The 17,013-nt window shown below is 37.7% G+C and overlaps 1 protein-coding gene across 5 annotated transcripts in view; it reads left to right on the top strand.

Annotated features, from left to right (window-relative positions):
- LOC127950775 (neuronal-specific septin-3-like) overlaps positions 1 to 17,013 on the top strand; it is a 79,885-nt gene that overhangs the window by 33,855 nt on the left and 29,017 nt on the right. For 4 of the 5 annotated variants that reach the window (XM_052548041.1, XM_052548077.1, XM_052548067.1 and 1 more), the window contains one exon: positions 5,051 to 5,731. In XM_052548041.1, the coding sequence (XP_052404001.1) occupies positions 5,051 to 5,731 (681 nt within the window). Of the gene's footprint in view, positions 1 to 4,387; positions 4,560 to 5,050; positions 5,732 to 17,013 lie in introns of those variants that run through there. The other variant, XM_052548058.1, reaches the window with a different exon arrangement.

Raw genomic sequence — 17,013 nt, 5'->3', positions numbered from 1 at the left:
CACCTGCATTGCCTCTGTTACCAAAGCCTTGGATGTGTAAACCTCTACCCGTAGTTTAGTTCTGGACAACTAATTGCTGCGAAGTCATGCATATGTACAACCAAACACATGCTCTTGCTTCCACAGATGTTCATATGTTGTGTGCATGACCACAGGTTTGTGTGAGAGTAGACACATCTGTGTGAGTTTGTATGTACGTGTTTACTCAAAGCTGCAGCTGTGTGTACTGTGGGAAAGAGAGAGAGAGAGCTCTTATGTGTTTTTGTGCGGCCCATTTCCTACCACAGCCTGAGGCTGCATCACACAGCTCCCAAATTCTCGCAGATCAGCAAGGCCAAACATATCATTACAGGAGAATCACACATCATCTGTTTGTATCCTGTTGTTTTTGTCGGTACATACCTCAAACACCTCTGATTCTTCTGGCTGGGCAGATGTGTCTGTGATAATTACGACAGATTGCTCTTGTCTGAGATTACATTCAAAAAGTTATGTTCATTTTTAGACCAAATAGCTATCAAACTACCCACATTTATTTTAGTTAGTGGGGCTTGTTCAGGGAAGCATCACTATCTCAATTGCTCATACACTGTTGCGCAACTTCAGAAGACACTGACACAATATTAAAATGGACAAAATATCCCATAGATGTACACTGAGAGGACTAGAATAACAACTTGAACTGAGACTTACTGTAAAAAACCACCTTGCAACAACCCAGAACAGAGCCAATGCATCTGAAATCGAATACTTCCCTACTATATTGTTTGCAAAAACTGCATGAGAGGTGAATAGTATGCTGGTATTCATAGTTTTCGAAACCAGTAGGTCAAACGTGATATACGCATTTGATGAACACTATCCTGTAAGGCCATAGGGGAGGATTTATAAATTGCAGTCTGACGCTGTAGGTCACATGACAATATTAAGATGGGGGATGTAGTAAATTCAAATTCATTCATACTTCCCATATTCATACTAGCCTGACTTCGTAATACTCTGGCACCCAGGCTATATTCATACTATATAGAATGAACTTTTTTAAAGTAGTGGTTGACTGCTTTTTTTCTTAGATATAATGTGTTTATGGGATGCAGTGTAACATGTCTTCAGGCTTCATTTAAAAAAAATGTTTTTTTTTTTTATAATATATAATATTCATATATTTTACTTTATTGTAAGTCACTGTCTCCATTGTCATTTGAATGGCCAGTTGACCTCCTGTTTCTTTGATAGCACTTCCTCAGAAATACGCAATAGGCTCAGATCGGTTAGCTGATGAATTCTGCACGTTGTCCGGAAACTTAATATTGCCGTATCAATTTGAGAACATTTAGTGACAATTTATAACAAAATTTACATTTGACAAGAATAACAGTAATGCATATGTGTGTAAATAGTAGTCCCTACGAGCAGTTTTTGTAGGCATTAAACTGCCAGCATTTAAAAAGAAGACATCTCCGTTGAACTTTCAGCTTTGTAACTTTGCAGTTATTGTTTATGCTCAAACAGCAACATTACACACTAACTAATGTTAAAAAAGTTCTCAATTGCAATCAACCAACCCTTTAACGTTAAACATCACTTAGAACACGTTAAGTTGTCTCCCAAATAATGTACTATACATAGAATATGTATTGTACCATCAAGTGTATGATTTTAAGATTATTTTGCCATCCATCATCTCATTGCAACCTTCAAGATCCCCTTCAGTGTGTGAGTGTGTTTCTTTATTAATTTTTTTGATAAATGTATCATCTGGATATTTGAAGTGCAATTATTCTTGGAATTTTCAGGGTGAAAACTATTCATACTATAAAATGACACAGAATAGTGGATAAGTACACAAATTATGATGCACCTTTGGGTGTATTGCAACTGCATTGCAAATGCTACTTAAATACTAAATGCTACTTTAAAAAACACGGAAACTATATAGCAATATACTAAATAGTACTTAAAACACATTAGCAACTGCAAAGCAATATGCTAAGTACAACTTAGAACACTTTGAAACCACCCACCTTTGCACCATCATGGCAACAAGTTTTGCATAAGACAAGCCCAGAAAGTGCATGTGAAAATCTTCAGAAAAATGTAAAAAAAAGTGTAGTTCACTTACATAGGAATGGCCTTTTCTTAAATTTATTTGATTTCAGTATTTTGTGATCTAGATCTTTTAGATCAGAGGTAGGCAAGCTCGTGGCCTAGAGAGCCACTGTCCTCTAGAGTTTGGCTCCGACCCTAAAAAATACCCTTAGCTGCCTATAGCCTTAGTTATCCTAATATTGTAATTATGTGTCAAGCCAGCTTACTCTGTTAGAAATGTACATGCACCATACTGAGATCATGTGCTTGTTTTGGCCCTACTGCACTGAAAGGTTTTAATTCTGTACGTTATAGAGTCCAAAAATGCAGCGCAATGGACTACACAATAAAATCTGCCTGTAATCATTCACTTCCTGTCTGTGAATGAAAAGGTTGCTTGAGGAAAAATCCTGAGAGAGATTAATTCTGTTGTATATCAAACGAATATGAGTCATTTGTATGCCTCTATATAGTATACAGTGCCAAGTATATTATTGCCATGACTAAAAGGAACAAGACAGACAATGTCTCTTCCTGCTTAACACACATTCACAATCGTTTTCTGTTGAGCCATAACCCTGCCCAAGGGACTTTGTGTTTGTGTGCATGTGTGTGGACAGCTACTAAAGTTTTGTTGATTATTTGTCAGTTATAATTACAGAATGGATAATGCACAGTTATTCATGCAGGAAACAATTTTAATCCAGCCACACTTTGAAATGACAGGAAATGGCATCATCAGGGCGAAGCTTAAAAGAAAGCCCCCTCTGAAGATGAGTCATGAGAAAAATGGTCATTCTCTCCTCTGACTCATGAGAAAAAAAACAAAGCAGTTCAAAACAACTGTATGTTCTGAGCCGGGATTTACAGTATCACACATCCAATCATAACACCAGTAGTGCAAGGAAAAAAACAAACATCGCTCAACCACTCAAAAATGAAACAAATGCTTGGCAGGCCTCTTTTCCTTATCCAAATGCAAGGGAGGTACTGTAAAACAGGACCATCGGCTTCCATCCTTTCCTGATGAACGGAGGTCAGTTTTCCTGTGTGTTGGAAGAAAATGGATCCATGTGTGCTGTTATGATAAGCAAGTCACTGAACAGTTTGACGTAAAACAAAGAGATAAATAATGGACACCTACATTTCTTTTTTTTTTTTTTTTTTAGTTGCACTGCATTTCAATTAATATCTTCTTGTCTCTAACAATTATTTTGTCTGTTGCAACCATCTTGATACAAGTTTTAAAGATATTCAGCGATATGTGTCAGGGATAGACTCTTAATTTTCATATTTTATCCCACAGCTGGCTTCATATCTGATCGCAGCTTTCGTTTATTTCTCATGAATAAGGCTGCCAACAGAACTACAAACACTGTTCCTCTCCCACACTGAACTAAGATCCAGCTGTGAATTGGATGCCTTGAAGTTTGTGTGACAAAAAAGCAAGTTAAAAAAAATCCCTTTGCATCCATCCAGCATTTTCTGGTTCAACAGAAATAAAATTAGCTAAAATATGATTTCAGAGTAGTTTCATAGAGATGCCAACAAAAGGTTATTTCAGTCATGAAATAGTCACCGAGCTTCAAAACTTTGTGCCAAAATAAGCCACTAAGAAAATACTTAATTTACACACATCCAATATTTTGCCAACACCAGCTTAAAAAAAAAAAAGGTTGTGATGTTGTTAACAAATAGCAGTGCTAAGGGGTCATGCCTTTCTACAAAAGTGAGAGAGGGATGTGTGGTCTTGGTTGTACAGAACAACTGGATGAAATAGCAACCACCTGCTCGGAACATAAAGGCACAGCGCTGCTGTTGGCCAGTAATATGACTGCTGTGTCTGTGCATGACTCAAGTGTCTAGAAATTTTCTGAGGATTAGTACGGACAAATGTCCTGAGCGACCAAGCATACCATTAGATTACAGTGATTTTTTTCAATCCTTTATATAACAATTTGTGCATATATCTTGAATCTGACATTAAATAAAATGCTATTTATTTACAACAAATCTGTTTCTTATGCATGTTTTGCTGTATACATTAGTAATATTTCTGTTATTATAATAAAAATTCCCTTAAAGTAACTTACTTCCATCAGTCAAATCGGATCGGATCGGATCGGTTCGGTTCGGTTCAGTCAAATCTCTGTCAGTTCGATTCAACATGACAAGAGCCAGCAAACTTAATCCGCCATCACTGCGAGTCAGCCAGGGTCAAACAGGACAGTTCCGGTTGACCCTGGGAGGTTTTCGCTCCCGCTCGGACCATTGCTCGGACCGATTCACTAATGAAACAATTGTTTGTGAACCAATTCAGCCGATTCATTGAAAAGATCCGACTCAAAGGAAGGAACCGGACACAACGCTAAAACCAATTGCGCTGTAGTCAGGTGATGATGTTCATTCAGGCGCGTGGATTCTCAAGCTGCAAGCAATGTTTACGAAACATTTGAAGCGCGTGAGATCAGGTATTTAAAACATATAAAACCAAAATGTGCAATTATTTCGAACAGACAACTACTCTTCATGTTTATTTCCCCACCAGCGCAAAATAAATTGTAGTTTTAGCGTGTTTACACGTTATGGGGCGACCATGTGAACGTTAGTAACAAACCGGTAGAAAAAGTTAATGTGCTCTCAGTGAAACAAATTCCGTTTATATTTTGTTTATTCTATCAGTCTGCCCTATTTTATTTGTATAAAGGCCTATATATTTGTTTAATGAATGGCATTTAACTCCTGTTCTTGTTTAGGTGGCCTACTGTACGTTTGGAAATCATTTTCTGTTCTAAAATGTATTTTGTTTTAGATTTAGTTAGCGCACATTCTAACTTAACTTAATATTTTTAGTTATGTTTTAGTATAAATTATTTTATGTAGTTTTTAGAAGTTAGTCTGTTTAAAGCTTTGAAAGTTCCCTGATTTTTATGCATGCGTTTTTATTTATATTTATTTACAGCCCTTAAGAGGTCATTTGAAGTGGAGGAGGATGCATCCACAAACCCATCCCCTATTTCCAGAAGAACAACCAATCCTCTGCGCTCCTCCACCTCTTCTACAAGCAGCCGTTTCCACGACATGAGATCGCTCAACTCTGAGTCCTCTTCCAGGCACGCTTCAGATTCCTCCTCCAACCAGCGCTCTCCAAAATCCAGCCTGAGGCGCGTGGAGTTATTGGGGGGCCGTGTCCCAGAGACTGTGTCACGCAGGACAGAGATCTCCATCGACATCTCCTCCAAGCAGGTGGACAGCTCTCCCAGTCCAGGTATTGCCCGCTTTGGCTTAAAGAGACCTGAGGTCTCGCTCCAGAGTAAAGCCACCGATGGGCCTGTTCACAGAAGGGCTGAGGGTAACCACAGCAGACCCCAGGAACCTCCAACACCCCCTAGGAGAGCTGACCCACCAATATCCTCGTCCCGGATCCCTGAGGTGTCCCAGAGGCGAGCAGAGCCTCCCAGCCCTCTTGAGATCTCAGCTCCATCTAGACGGGCGGAGATGCACATTAACAGACAGCTGGACACACCGTCTCCTGCAAGAGAATCGGAGAACAGCTTCATCTCAGCAGCCAGCATCACTCCTACCTTCAATGAATACAAAACCCCTCCATCAGTACATGAACCCCCCGTAAGACCTCTAGAGAGTAAGTCACATGTGCTTTTTTCATTGCTAAATTTCTGTCTTGCTACAGTATAGATGCCTACATGATTTGGATCTGATATTTGCACTGTGACATGTGCTTGCAGTTTAATATTTGTTGTTTAATATTCATAAGGGTTATAAATCTGACTTTTGCATTTTTTTTTGTTAAATACAGATTTTTTTCAATTACAAATTATGTTATCGGCATACAATTTGAGTTAAAAAAATTCAGCATTACTTTCTATAGATCAACAACAAATGTGTTCACATTATTTTGCTCTTTAAATTAGTGCATAATTGTAGCAGTTTGTTAGTAATTTTTCATTATAATTTCCTCTTGACAGTTTTCAAAATCATAAAACCTTCTCTTTATTTCCATTTAGTGGTATATGATGTTGGAAAAAAATTTTTTTTTGGGGGGGGGGGGTATTTATTGGTAATGATTCATTTAGACCAAGTGTGTTTTTGTATTGCTATCTTTTTAGGCCTGGACAGTACACCCCTATTTGCAGGTTCAAGTTAGATTTTAAATTCCAGATTTTCTATTGTCAATGAAGACCTCTGAACACCACTGTATATATACATGGTCATTTCTTTTAAAATTGAGGTTTGCTGAAGCTTTGTTTTGAGAAGCAGGGACCCATGAGAACATCATCTTCCTAAGCACTCTTCAGGTTGAATAGTGATCAGATCACTCAGAATGCAGCATATGGTAATGAGAAAAACAGAACCTCCTCACAGACCAGAACGTTGGAGCTTTATCCTTGAGTGAGGTCAGCAGATCTGATGCATTGTTTTAGCACTGGATCAACACTGAGTTACCAGGATTGCTTTTAGGCAGTAATAAAAATATGAAAATTGTCCATATAACCCCATCTGCTCTCTGTCCACTCAGGGGTGTCAGGCTGTTTATGTGATAAAAATCTGGTGTTGCTTTTTTTTAAGGTTGAATGTAACCCAAGCAATGGCTATTCTTGCCTTGTACTGAAAAGGCCTGTTTTTGTGGGACAGTATTATTTCTTACACTGGCTCCGAAACCATATTCCAAAGTCATGACTAAAAACTGTGTATTGGGCCAATCTAGGAGAAGAACAGTGAAGCTTTAGAGCACCAAATAAAGAAGTGTTTATGGAAATGTTGGATACAGTTTCTCTCTCTCTCTCATTATCATTGCACATGCATTGAGCAGATAACCTCAAACCTTAGTTCGTGCATCAATCATGCATGATTGACCTTCTATTTTTGAAGCATTAATGTTTTGAATTCATAAACTTTCAATGAAGGAACATAAATCTCCCAGGTTTAAATAAAAATATCAAATGAACGTTAAAAGTTTGAGACGACATGTGAGTAAATTATGACAAATTTCATTTTTGGGTGAACTGTACCTTAACCCAATTCAAAGATTTGCTATATCTGGTGCTTATGTTTATTGTTTATCAAGCGCTTCCATTAATAAGCATCTGTTTCTTATTGGTGTTATTGGTCCAAGGTGTCCCCCATCAGATTCAACATTTGCATATGAAAGATAAATAAGTCTCTCTGGCACAATTGTGATGAGTGAGATTGTGAGAACCCAGCCTTACAGCCTAGCTAAGGGGCTTGTTGGATTGCGACACATGCGTGCAGCTGGTGGGTGTGTCTGTCCAGATCTGGAGCTCATAAAATGTGCTGCATAAAAATAGACACCGTTTAAATTTCAGCTTTTACACTGTATACAAGAGAGGGTGTGATAAACCGTGTGGAGACCACGAATGGTTGATGTCATCTGACATGAAATTCTTAATTTAGTGCATTGAAAAGCAAGTGTATACCTCTGACACAACATTTTTCTCTGTTTAGTTTTTTTGTGAGTGTTGTTGTCCTTCTTGGCCTTAAAAGATGTATCCTTTATAGTGTATGAAATAAGACAAACTCTAAAAGAGACTGAAAACCCTTTTCAGGATGTGATCCAGGAAGCTTGCAGCACATTTGGGTTTAATTAGTGTTCCTGCACAGCTCCAGTGTGGATGCTAACACAGCCCAGATAAGGAGAAGCAGAGAGAGATAAAGCACCAAGTTCTAGACAAGAGCAGAGTCTCTGTAAAGTGTCTTAAGTGTGGGAAAAAAAGTGAAAAATGAACTGACCCCCGAGTAGGGTTTTTACAGATAATAGAAAAAATACTCCAGTGCTAATTAATTAAAGAGGTATGATAACAATATGCAATATGTTGTGTGTTATTACATGTAAAACATGGATTGATGAATTAAAAAGATTTACAGAATTTGACATTTATATCTTCTGTAACATACCTGCAGATCAAGTTTAGATTTTCTTTTCTTTTTGTTTTCTTACTTGTTTTCAGCAAAGATGCACTAAAAAATGTAAAGGGGATATTAAAACTTTTTTTTTCTATTTTAAATAAGTATTTTATTTTCATAAGTTGTCTATGGCTGTACAGTATGCTGCCTTGATTTAGTAACTATATACTGTGACCAGAGATCAGTGTCATATCTCTGATATTACAACTGTTAGTCTAAGTCATACATACTCTTCATGAATTTGGAAAGAAAGCTTTACTGTTTCTTCTGAAATGTGACCTTTAACAGGTTATGAAGTGTGCTTACTCACTAGTTTGTGGTTTAAGTCTGTGTTACTCATGAATAATTTGAGCATTTACTGCTTTAATGGTGACTGCTGGATGACATGGTTGTGGCCCATAGGGATGAAGGGAGTTGAGCTTTCTGAATGACACATTGAACAGGTGACTGTTCGTCTGTTTCTTCCATCCTGCTGTATCTGTTTGTGGGAAAATTCCTTCAGATTCCGATCACCCTAAGAGAAGTTGTGAGGAAAGAGTTTTATCACAAAAGCTTTTTGTCATTGAAAGTTTCATTAACCATTTTGATTGTACAATGATTTATTTTCCAAAAAATGTTTCCATCTTAAAGTGGATCATCTTTCTTAAAGGGGTCATGACTTTTTTTTGTTTGTTTTTTACATTCCCTGAGGTTAAGTTAAAAAAAATATTTTGGATGGAAAAACATTCAAAATTTAGTGATTTATGACCTTTTTTCACTGTTTCTCATCCTCTGACTGAAACAGTGGTTTTGGGAGGTGTTTTCCCTTTAAGAAGTCAGTGTACCCACCCACTTTTATGATTGGCTAACATCCACCCTCATTACTGCTTTAAAAATATTTTTTACATGAAATATGTTACTTCCAGTTGTCTGAGGATTATTACATAAATGCTTTTTTTTTATTAATGATGAGGACATTTTAAGTTATGAAAATATCTGGATGCATTAAGTTTTTACAAATACCTTCTATGCCAAAAGATCAAGGGATCAATGGCAAATGTCTAATAGACATTGATTTGATTTGTTGTGACTATTCTGCTGTGGGAATGGTGGACTGTGAGGTCAGTTATTCTATAACTTAAAGTGAGGTTATTGGATGAATCTTTTTTTCTATTTTTGTATGGTATGTGTGTTTTTCAGAGAGATTTCATGTATTAGTCAGAGATAGCATGCCTTTTTGACTAGTCACAGAGAATTTGGTTGGAAGACCTTCAGTGACCTAAAGTCGTTGTGTGTGTGTATGTTCTCTTCTCCCTCATCCCTAAGGTAATGGAAAGTTAAATCCCTGCAGGGACCGACTCTTTGTCATGCCAGTTTTCTCTTAAATGAGGTGTGACTTCTGATTAGACCCTAGCCAGTCAGCCAGACCTCTTGAATTAGTTCTGCTGATACAGGACCATCAGCAAGAATTTAGAAATGGGATTTGCATATTGTGAGAGATGTTGTGGCATTAAGAATTATTGTTTATGGTCTAGATTTAGGCTGTCTGGAACATGCACTTTTATTACCAGGAGAATCACTAAGCATTTTAATGCTATTATTTTCTTATGTGTGTTTCTGTAACTATATGAATATTTTAACATTGACTTGAAACATTTTTTAAACACCTTTTTCACACTCTCAGTAGTCAGTTGAACTGATGTTTCGAAGTTTTTCTAAAATGTCATTAACTTTCCACCAAATTACATAATGGAACTGTGTATGTGGTGGAAATTGCATTTAAGAAAGCAAAAAAATAATAATAAATTAAATTGTTAGCTAAATAGCCTAATAAAATAAATTCAACATTAAAAAAGGCACTTTTGGGATAATGTGTCAATTACAACTATATTTAAAATGAAACAAATTCAAAAATATGTGAAAAACACTAATATTAACATTTGATTCTTGTTTGAAAAAAATAAAGTTTAAGATTATACATCTATCATAGTTTGTCTCAAACATTGTCTTCTTTGACCGTGTTGGCAAACAATAAATTATTTAGTTTTAACAAATATTTTGGACATTAATTGTGGCAGTAGTTGAAGAAACAACCATGTTTCCTGGAGGAAACATTACAGAAAAGCTCTTTTGCTTTGTTGGGTTTATCAGGAAGTGATCTAAAGTAGAGTTGATATTCTTACACAAACACACTCTCATGCACACATTCACACGAGCTTCCTTCCTTGAACTATCAGCTGTGACTGGTTGACCCTGCTCTATTTCCTTTGGACTCAGCATGGTAAACAGTGCAGAACTGCTCCTGGCTTTTGCAGGAGCCATTTAAGTTTGCTCACAAACTATGACGATTGGTTCCAAGGAGCTGGGAACAGGAAGAGAGAAGGTGTCACGTTTAGTTCATCACTGTCGTGCTGCGCTTTGGTGCAGAGGCTGAGATTAATTGAAAAAGCAGTTAAACTGATGCTTTCTAAGAGTTACTTTAATGATTCAGACTAGCGGTGGGCGGTGTGACCAAAAAATATTATCACAGTATATTTCAAAATTATACTGGTTTCACGGTATATGATGGTATTTATTTATTTATTTTTTCATGCATGACCGGGTGTAAACCACATTTTCTACTGATTGAGAGAGGAAATAGGCTACTACAGTAGATTGACTTAGAATGGCCTATTTTACTGTCATGATGAATTAATAATGTAGAAATATTCCACTTTAAATAGTGACGAAACACAACCCATTAATACGTTAACCACGAGTCACGCTTGTGTGTGTGTGAGGCATGGGAGCTGATGGCAGCCGGTGGTGCATGTGTATCACGATCTACTAGTTCTACAGCTTCAGTTTCTGAACTTTCACGCCTTTATACAGCTGTGTCCTCGCCAGCCACAGTGCAACAGTGAAAAGAGACCCCTCTCAAAAGTGTTCCGAACATTTTTAAAACGACACCTGTATTGCGGTGTTTAAAACAGTCATACCATAAGAAAAATAAACAACAGTATTTGGTATGTACCGGTATACTGCCCAGCACTAATTCAGACATTGTTCAGAAACATTTACCTTCTTTTTTGTTTAGTTCTTAAATACATAAGTGACCTCCACTCTGACTTCAGGAAGTAGTCTGGGCATATCCTTGTGTTTTATAAGACCAAAGACCTTTAAATGGCATGCTAATATTGTGAAGGATTTAAAAAACATTAACTAATAAAGGAAGATTAACTAATAAGTCATAGAGAATGTGTCCCAACTCCAAAAACGTACCAGTTTCCAGCTGAAATTAACACTACAGTTTAACAGTCAGCAAAACGTTGACAACTTTTATTTATGTTCTTCCTTTTCACACTTGATTTCATGAGCAGATTTTTAATTAAGACTTATTTTGCTTGGTTCATTGCTCGGTACTGCTGTAACTAGGGCTGGGCGATATGCGCATCTAGTCAGTAAATCTGGTTCCTGTGATTACCGCTAAATCGCCATCACCTGCTTTCAAATGGAGCGGCATTTAATAGATAGAGCCGTAGATCACTGACAAGCTACGCAATATAGCGTTCATTATCCCAGATGAATCGCCTTCGATAATGAATGCGATATTGCATAGCATTGTAATTATATGACCAGCACCTGTATGTATGTGTGTGTGTATGTATATATATATATAATCTATCTGTGGTCTACACTGTATGCGACGCGGTACAACACGACAAATCCCTGACAGAAAACTGCTGATGCATTCTATTTTTGACATTGACACAAATTTTAAATGATTTTCAATGGTCACTTTGTCGTGTCCAGTGTAGACAGAATTTAGCCGTTGCAGCACGGCGTGCGTCTGATGTGTACAAGGTGTTACTCGCATATGAAGAAGAAACAAAGCAACATATCTGTAGACTGAACGCTCTCTCCTTTGCATCATGAGTAGACACGCTCCTTTCTGCTGATTGGCTGCAAGTTTGTTTTGCTATTCGGTCCGATACAGTGTTCCAAATCGTTTTGGAAAAATCGGTTACCCTGCCTTTAAGTGCACATGACGACCATGCATCTTTTCTAGAGGGGTGAAGGACAAAGAGTTCCTGAGAGGAGTGGAATGTAAGGAGCACTCTTAATTTGACTGTGTTTGGCACATATATTCTCCTCAGAGAGCCCTGCAAATGTCAGCGGGTCAAATGGGATGATCTAGAAGTTTCCAGCCTTGTGTGTGTGTGTGTGTGTGAAGTTACTGAAGAAGCAAAAGAGAGCGTGAAAGGGTGATCTGGAGTTTAGCGCTGCTCATTGATGCAGTGGTTAATGTCATGGTTTGCCAAGCATTCACAGTATCTGAACACGTGTGATTTCAGGTCTCTGTGTGTCATATTTTCAGCTGCTTCTCTTCTGCTGTTTGGCCAGAGACAAGTATATATTGAAAATTAAATGTTACCTATTATATTTTCAGATTCTTGCAACATTCGTATTGATCTCATTTCAAGGTTTCACCAGATCAGCAATCTTTTCCACTAGTGACACACACTAGGCTATATTTTGTGTATCTCTGAAAAGGTGCTGGCAATATTTTCCAGCTACATCCACATCAAATTAATTTAGACCAACTGGAGCTAAGACTGGATCCAGATATTAAAGGATAAGTGAAGGAAAGAACAACTTGCCCGTCTGAGAAAGTCATAAATCCAGGATGTGGTTTTGATGTTTTTTTAGTGTGGTTACATTTCTGCTCAGAATTCATTTCAGGTTGAATTCCTATTAGAGTTGAGCTGTTATCAAAGAACCTTTTTTTTGTCTTTGTCTCTGCAGCTACATTCAGGGCCAGTAGGAGTCACTGTTCTACATGAGTCTTACCTTTTTCCATCAGGTGTAGATATTAGGCTGCATTACAGTCATGCGAGTTCAACAAACCTGTTTTTGATATCAGAGCCCTGTAATGTATGATTAACTATGGTTTATGTCCACTGAACTACTTAAATGCAAGTAGCTTTTTCATTTTACTTCTATTGCAATGTTCATTTTTTTATGATGCTGTGCAATCATTCAGCCTCATTTTTCTTAATTTAAACATGTCTGCTTATGTTGGGCCAATCAGCTGTGAGCAAAGTGACACATATATGATGCAATAAACTAAGTGGGAGGGCATGGGACAGAATCTTACAGGAGTGGGGAAAATCCGTCCCGTGCAGGTCTTTATTTTGATGCATGCTGGATCTCTGCGTACAATATGTGTGGATGCAGCTGTATATTAACTCTTTGATTTGAAGCTTTACTTTCTTTCTTTTTTTTTTTTTCCCTCAGAAAGGGATGATCCTGAAGTCACTTAGTCAGTGGTTTTGGCCTTGGGTTAGATTAGTGTTATTAAACTGGTTTTGTTTCTGGACCTAGATTTTGTTTTTTAAACCATTGAATTTTTATTGTATTTTTATTTCTAATTTATTTTAGACTTTTTTTATTCTAATTTATTTTATTATTTCATTTTATTTTATTTTCATAACCCTTACAGAACCAACCTGCCATTTTGGTCACAACATACCACTGGCCTAGGGCTGGGCAATATCTGTGTATTTTTTTTTGGCCGATTTGCGATATATGATGTATATCTTGGTAAGTTGTACTTGGATTTAAACAAATCTGCATCTAATATAGATTTATTTCACTTACCGCCCAATGTTGTCCAACAAAACAATACATATTAAAGGCTATGAAAACAAATAAAGTTAATGTAACCATGTTAGCCTTTATATTATTTGCAAAAGAGGGTTCAAATCATCTTTTATTAGAGTATGATGGGCTGAGCCGCTTAAACTTCTGCGAAGCGAAATTATAAACTGTCTTACCAGCTTTTAAAGGCCTCAATATGAATCTTGCCACATTTTAAGAACTGGATTGAGCACTTTCTCTGTAGCAGCTTCCTCCACTATATTTTCAGATGCACTCGTATTACACTACTGTATATAGATATAAACAGTATGGCCTCATTGAATCGCTTATAAAGAAAATATTGATATATCGTACAGACTCAGTATAGCGCCCAGCCCTACACTGGCCTAAAATAAGATCTCTTGTCCCAGGGAGACAGTTTGAAATGAAAAGCGGTCTAGATGGAGCAGTTTTCCGACTAAATCATCTTCCAGTCCTTGTTCACACATGTCCTCCTCAGGCTCTCAGTGCTGCAGAGAACAAAAGAGCTGTTGTGAGATGCGGAAGCGAGTGGTGGTTTCTCATCTGCATGAAATATGCTGCAGTGCTGAACGCATGGTGACAAACAGGCCTTTGACTGCGTCTGACTCTGTTTTCTCTAACAGCCTCCTCACCATGACTCCATATTCCCAACAGCTTTGGAAAACAGGATGCAGCAGACCACTGAGGTTTGCTGCTTAATCAGTCTTTCCCATGTAAAAGGTAAAAATAAATAAAATAAACGATTGCTCTTTTGTGCACTTTTTGTGCAGTTAAGCTTGTTGGTATGTAAATTTCACATTATTTATGTAACATTTGGCCATACAAGGGACATAAAACCTGGAGTGTGTGTATTTAAAGTTGCAGAAACAACTGTAAGTAAGCCATGCATAGGTTGATTGTCCTGAAAAAATGTGAAGCATGACTCTGGTCAGATTGTGGTGTATTTATGCTGGATTTTAACTCTGAGTGCTTTACATTTAGTCAAAATTATATTATGGTAAATAATGGCATCGTGTGCAATCATTCTAATCATTTTGACAACCTCATCTATATGATTCATGAGCAGTGGCAGAAGGGTAGTGTTTGAAAACAAACTCACGAGCTCAGTATGAGTCTATAGTCTCTGTCGTCTCACTGTCAGGATCTCTGTTGGCTCTGACTCTGTGGGGCCGTGGTGTCAAGGGGGCCCTCCACAACTGTGAGTGTGTGATTTGTGCAGCTCTTATGCCTTTACAAACCCAAGGCTTTCTCTTTCTCAACTTGGCCCCTTGTGGTTTTGACTGAGGATGATCATGTACAGCTGGCTCCCCCGCACTTTTGTCCGGGTCAGAGTAAGACCCTCAGTGCCAGATGAACCCCCACCCCATCCTCTCCCAGAGCGAGACGGACACGCTGGCATGGCTTGTGACAACCACTTGTGGCCATATCATGTTTCTTGGCATCCAGCAGGAATGATGATATCTGTCTGTCTGCAAACCCAATCCCAACACTGTGAGCCAAGCTGTTGATCAGACAAATTAGTACTGGATCCAAGAATGGGGATAATTGTGCGGTCAGAGTGTTTAAAAGAAAGGAGGTTGAAAATTGATAGTGATGTTGTTTGTTGTGACGCATGTTGCGTGAATAGTTATCTGATAAAGCTTTTTCGCATATGTCATGATGATGTCCATTCTCTCGGTGGCCTGCTGTGATGTCAGACTGCAGATGAATCATTTTCTTCAGTTGGAGGAATCAAAAGTTACTTACTTGGTATGGACCTATACCAATTTGATAACGATTATTTGAATTTTAAAACTGATAGCTTTGATAAATGTCTGATACTGAAATTCTAGGCTGGTTGTCAAAATAAATGGAAATGAACAACCATAATAACTAAACATTTTAAATGCTATAATTGCTATAATAACACGCGGCGCACAAAACTCCACATTTGAACATTCAGTAGCAAATACTTAAACTAATAACAAAACGTACTTACAGTAGCTGATTCAGAAGCGCCAGATTGTCATAGCAAATTCAGAATTATCTTAAAGATTCCTAAATGCATCTCAGAAGGCCAGATAAAGTGCTTTTGTCTTGACCTAGATACACACAGCATCTCCCTGATGATCTACATGATGGTTGTGTCAACACTAACTTTGGTTACTGAAACCACATCTTTGGGCGGCATTATGCAAATCTTCCCACATAGTGATGTAGACATGTGGGGGCGTGTTTTAATGAGCTGTTTTAGGCAGACGTGGCAGAGTCTTAACTTTGATAAAGAATATCTATGGATCTGAGACTTTAGTCTTTGCTACTTTACAGATCCTCTTCATGAACCAAGAGTCTGTAACACTCCAAAGAGAAAGGAAAAACTGAAATCGCATCATATTACCCCTTTAAAAATATCAATAACCATTTGGTAAATTATCAAAAAATAATTAAATTAATAAATTATTTGGAAAAATGCTGTGAATTTATCCTCATCGTGTAGCGGCCCTTTAATTTGCCTACAGTTATGCAAATAAACTGTTTTCTCAGCACAGCTTCCAGCAGAACCAGTTATCAAATGCAGAATGGTTTATGGTTATCTGACACTGTTTGACTTTGTATAAAGCAATAGCACCCACTCTGTTTACTCTTGTGGTTTAAGCAGGAAGGATCTAAATTAACCAGGAGGACCCTGATGTGAGTGAGTAGTCCGTGCCAAAACATGATCTTATAATGATCTGGTTCCAAGCTCTTGTTTATTTCATATGGACTGGGGTTTTAAGTTTCCCACTGCAACAAAGATGTAAATAAATAACAATTATTTGAGCAGATTGATGTAGTTCATTTAAGCTGGTTAATAATGTTGACTTTATATTGAAAATTGCTTCCCTGTTCTCTGTAAGGTTTTTTGGTTATAACACAATCTCAGTTGGGCTCAGGTTCTTTTACAGCCATGTAAGTTGTGCACTTGTGAACACTGTAAAAGTGAAGCCTTAAGACAAATGTTTGCATTAGTGTAGGAGAAGAATACATCTGCCCTTCTTTCTCAGCACTGAGGAACAAAGATGATGCAGCTCCATTGTTTATCTGCTGTAAGACCTCCTAGCAAGGGAACAAATGTCTCCCCTCCAGCTTCTTTCTCTCCTTCTGACATCTGCATGCAGGGCTTTCCGAAAATGTAATAGGGGACGTTGTTGGATAAAGTCAGTGTGTGCTGTTTGTCTGACAGAAACACTGGATATGTTGAGCTTGATCATTGTGTGGTGGCTGCATGTTCACAAGATCTCCTGCTTTCTTGTGTTGGAGGAGATCTTGCTAGCATCTGGGAAAACTTTGGCATCTTTAACTTGAAATCAGAGTAGGTTTCTT

The sequence above is a fragment of the Carassius gibelio genome, chromosome A3 (genome assembly GCF_023724105.1).
Source record: "Carassius gibelio isolate Cgi1373 ecotype wild population from Czech Republic chromosome A3, carGib1.2-hapl.c, whole genome shotgun sequence".
NCBI lineage: Eukaryota > Metazoa > Chordata > Actinopteri > Cypriniformes > Cyprinidae > Carassius > Carassius gibelio.
This window is presented reverse-complemented; position numbering and strand designations above follow the sequence as displayed.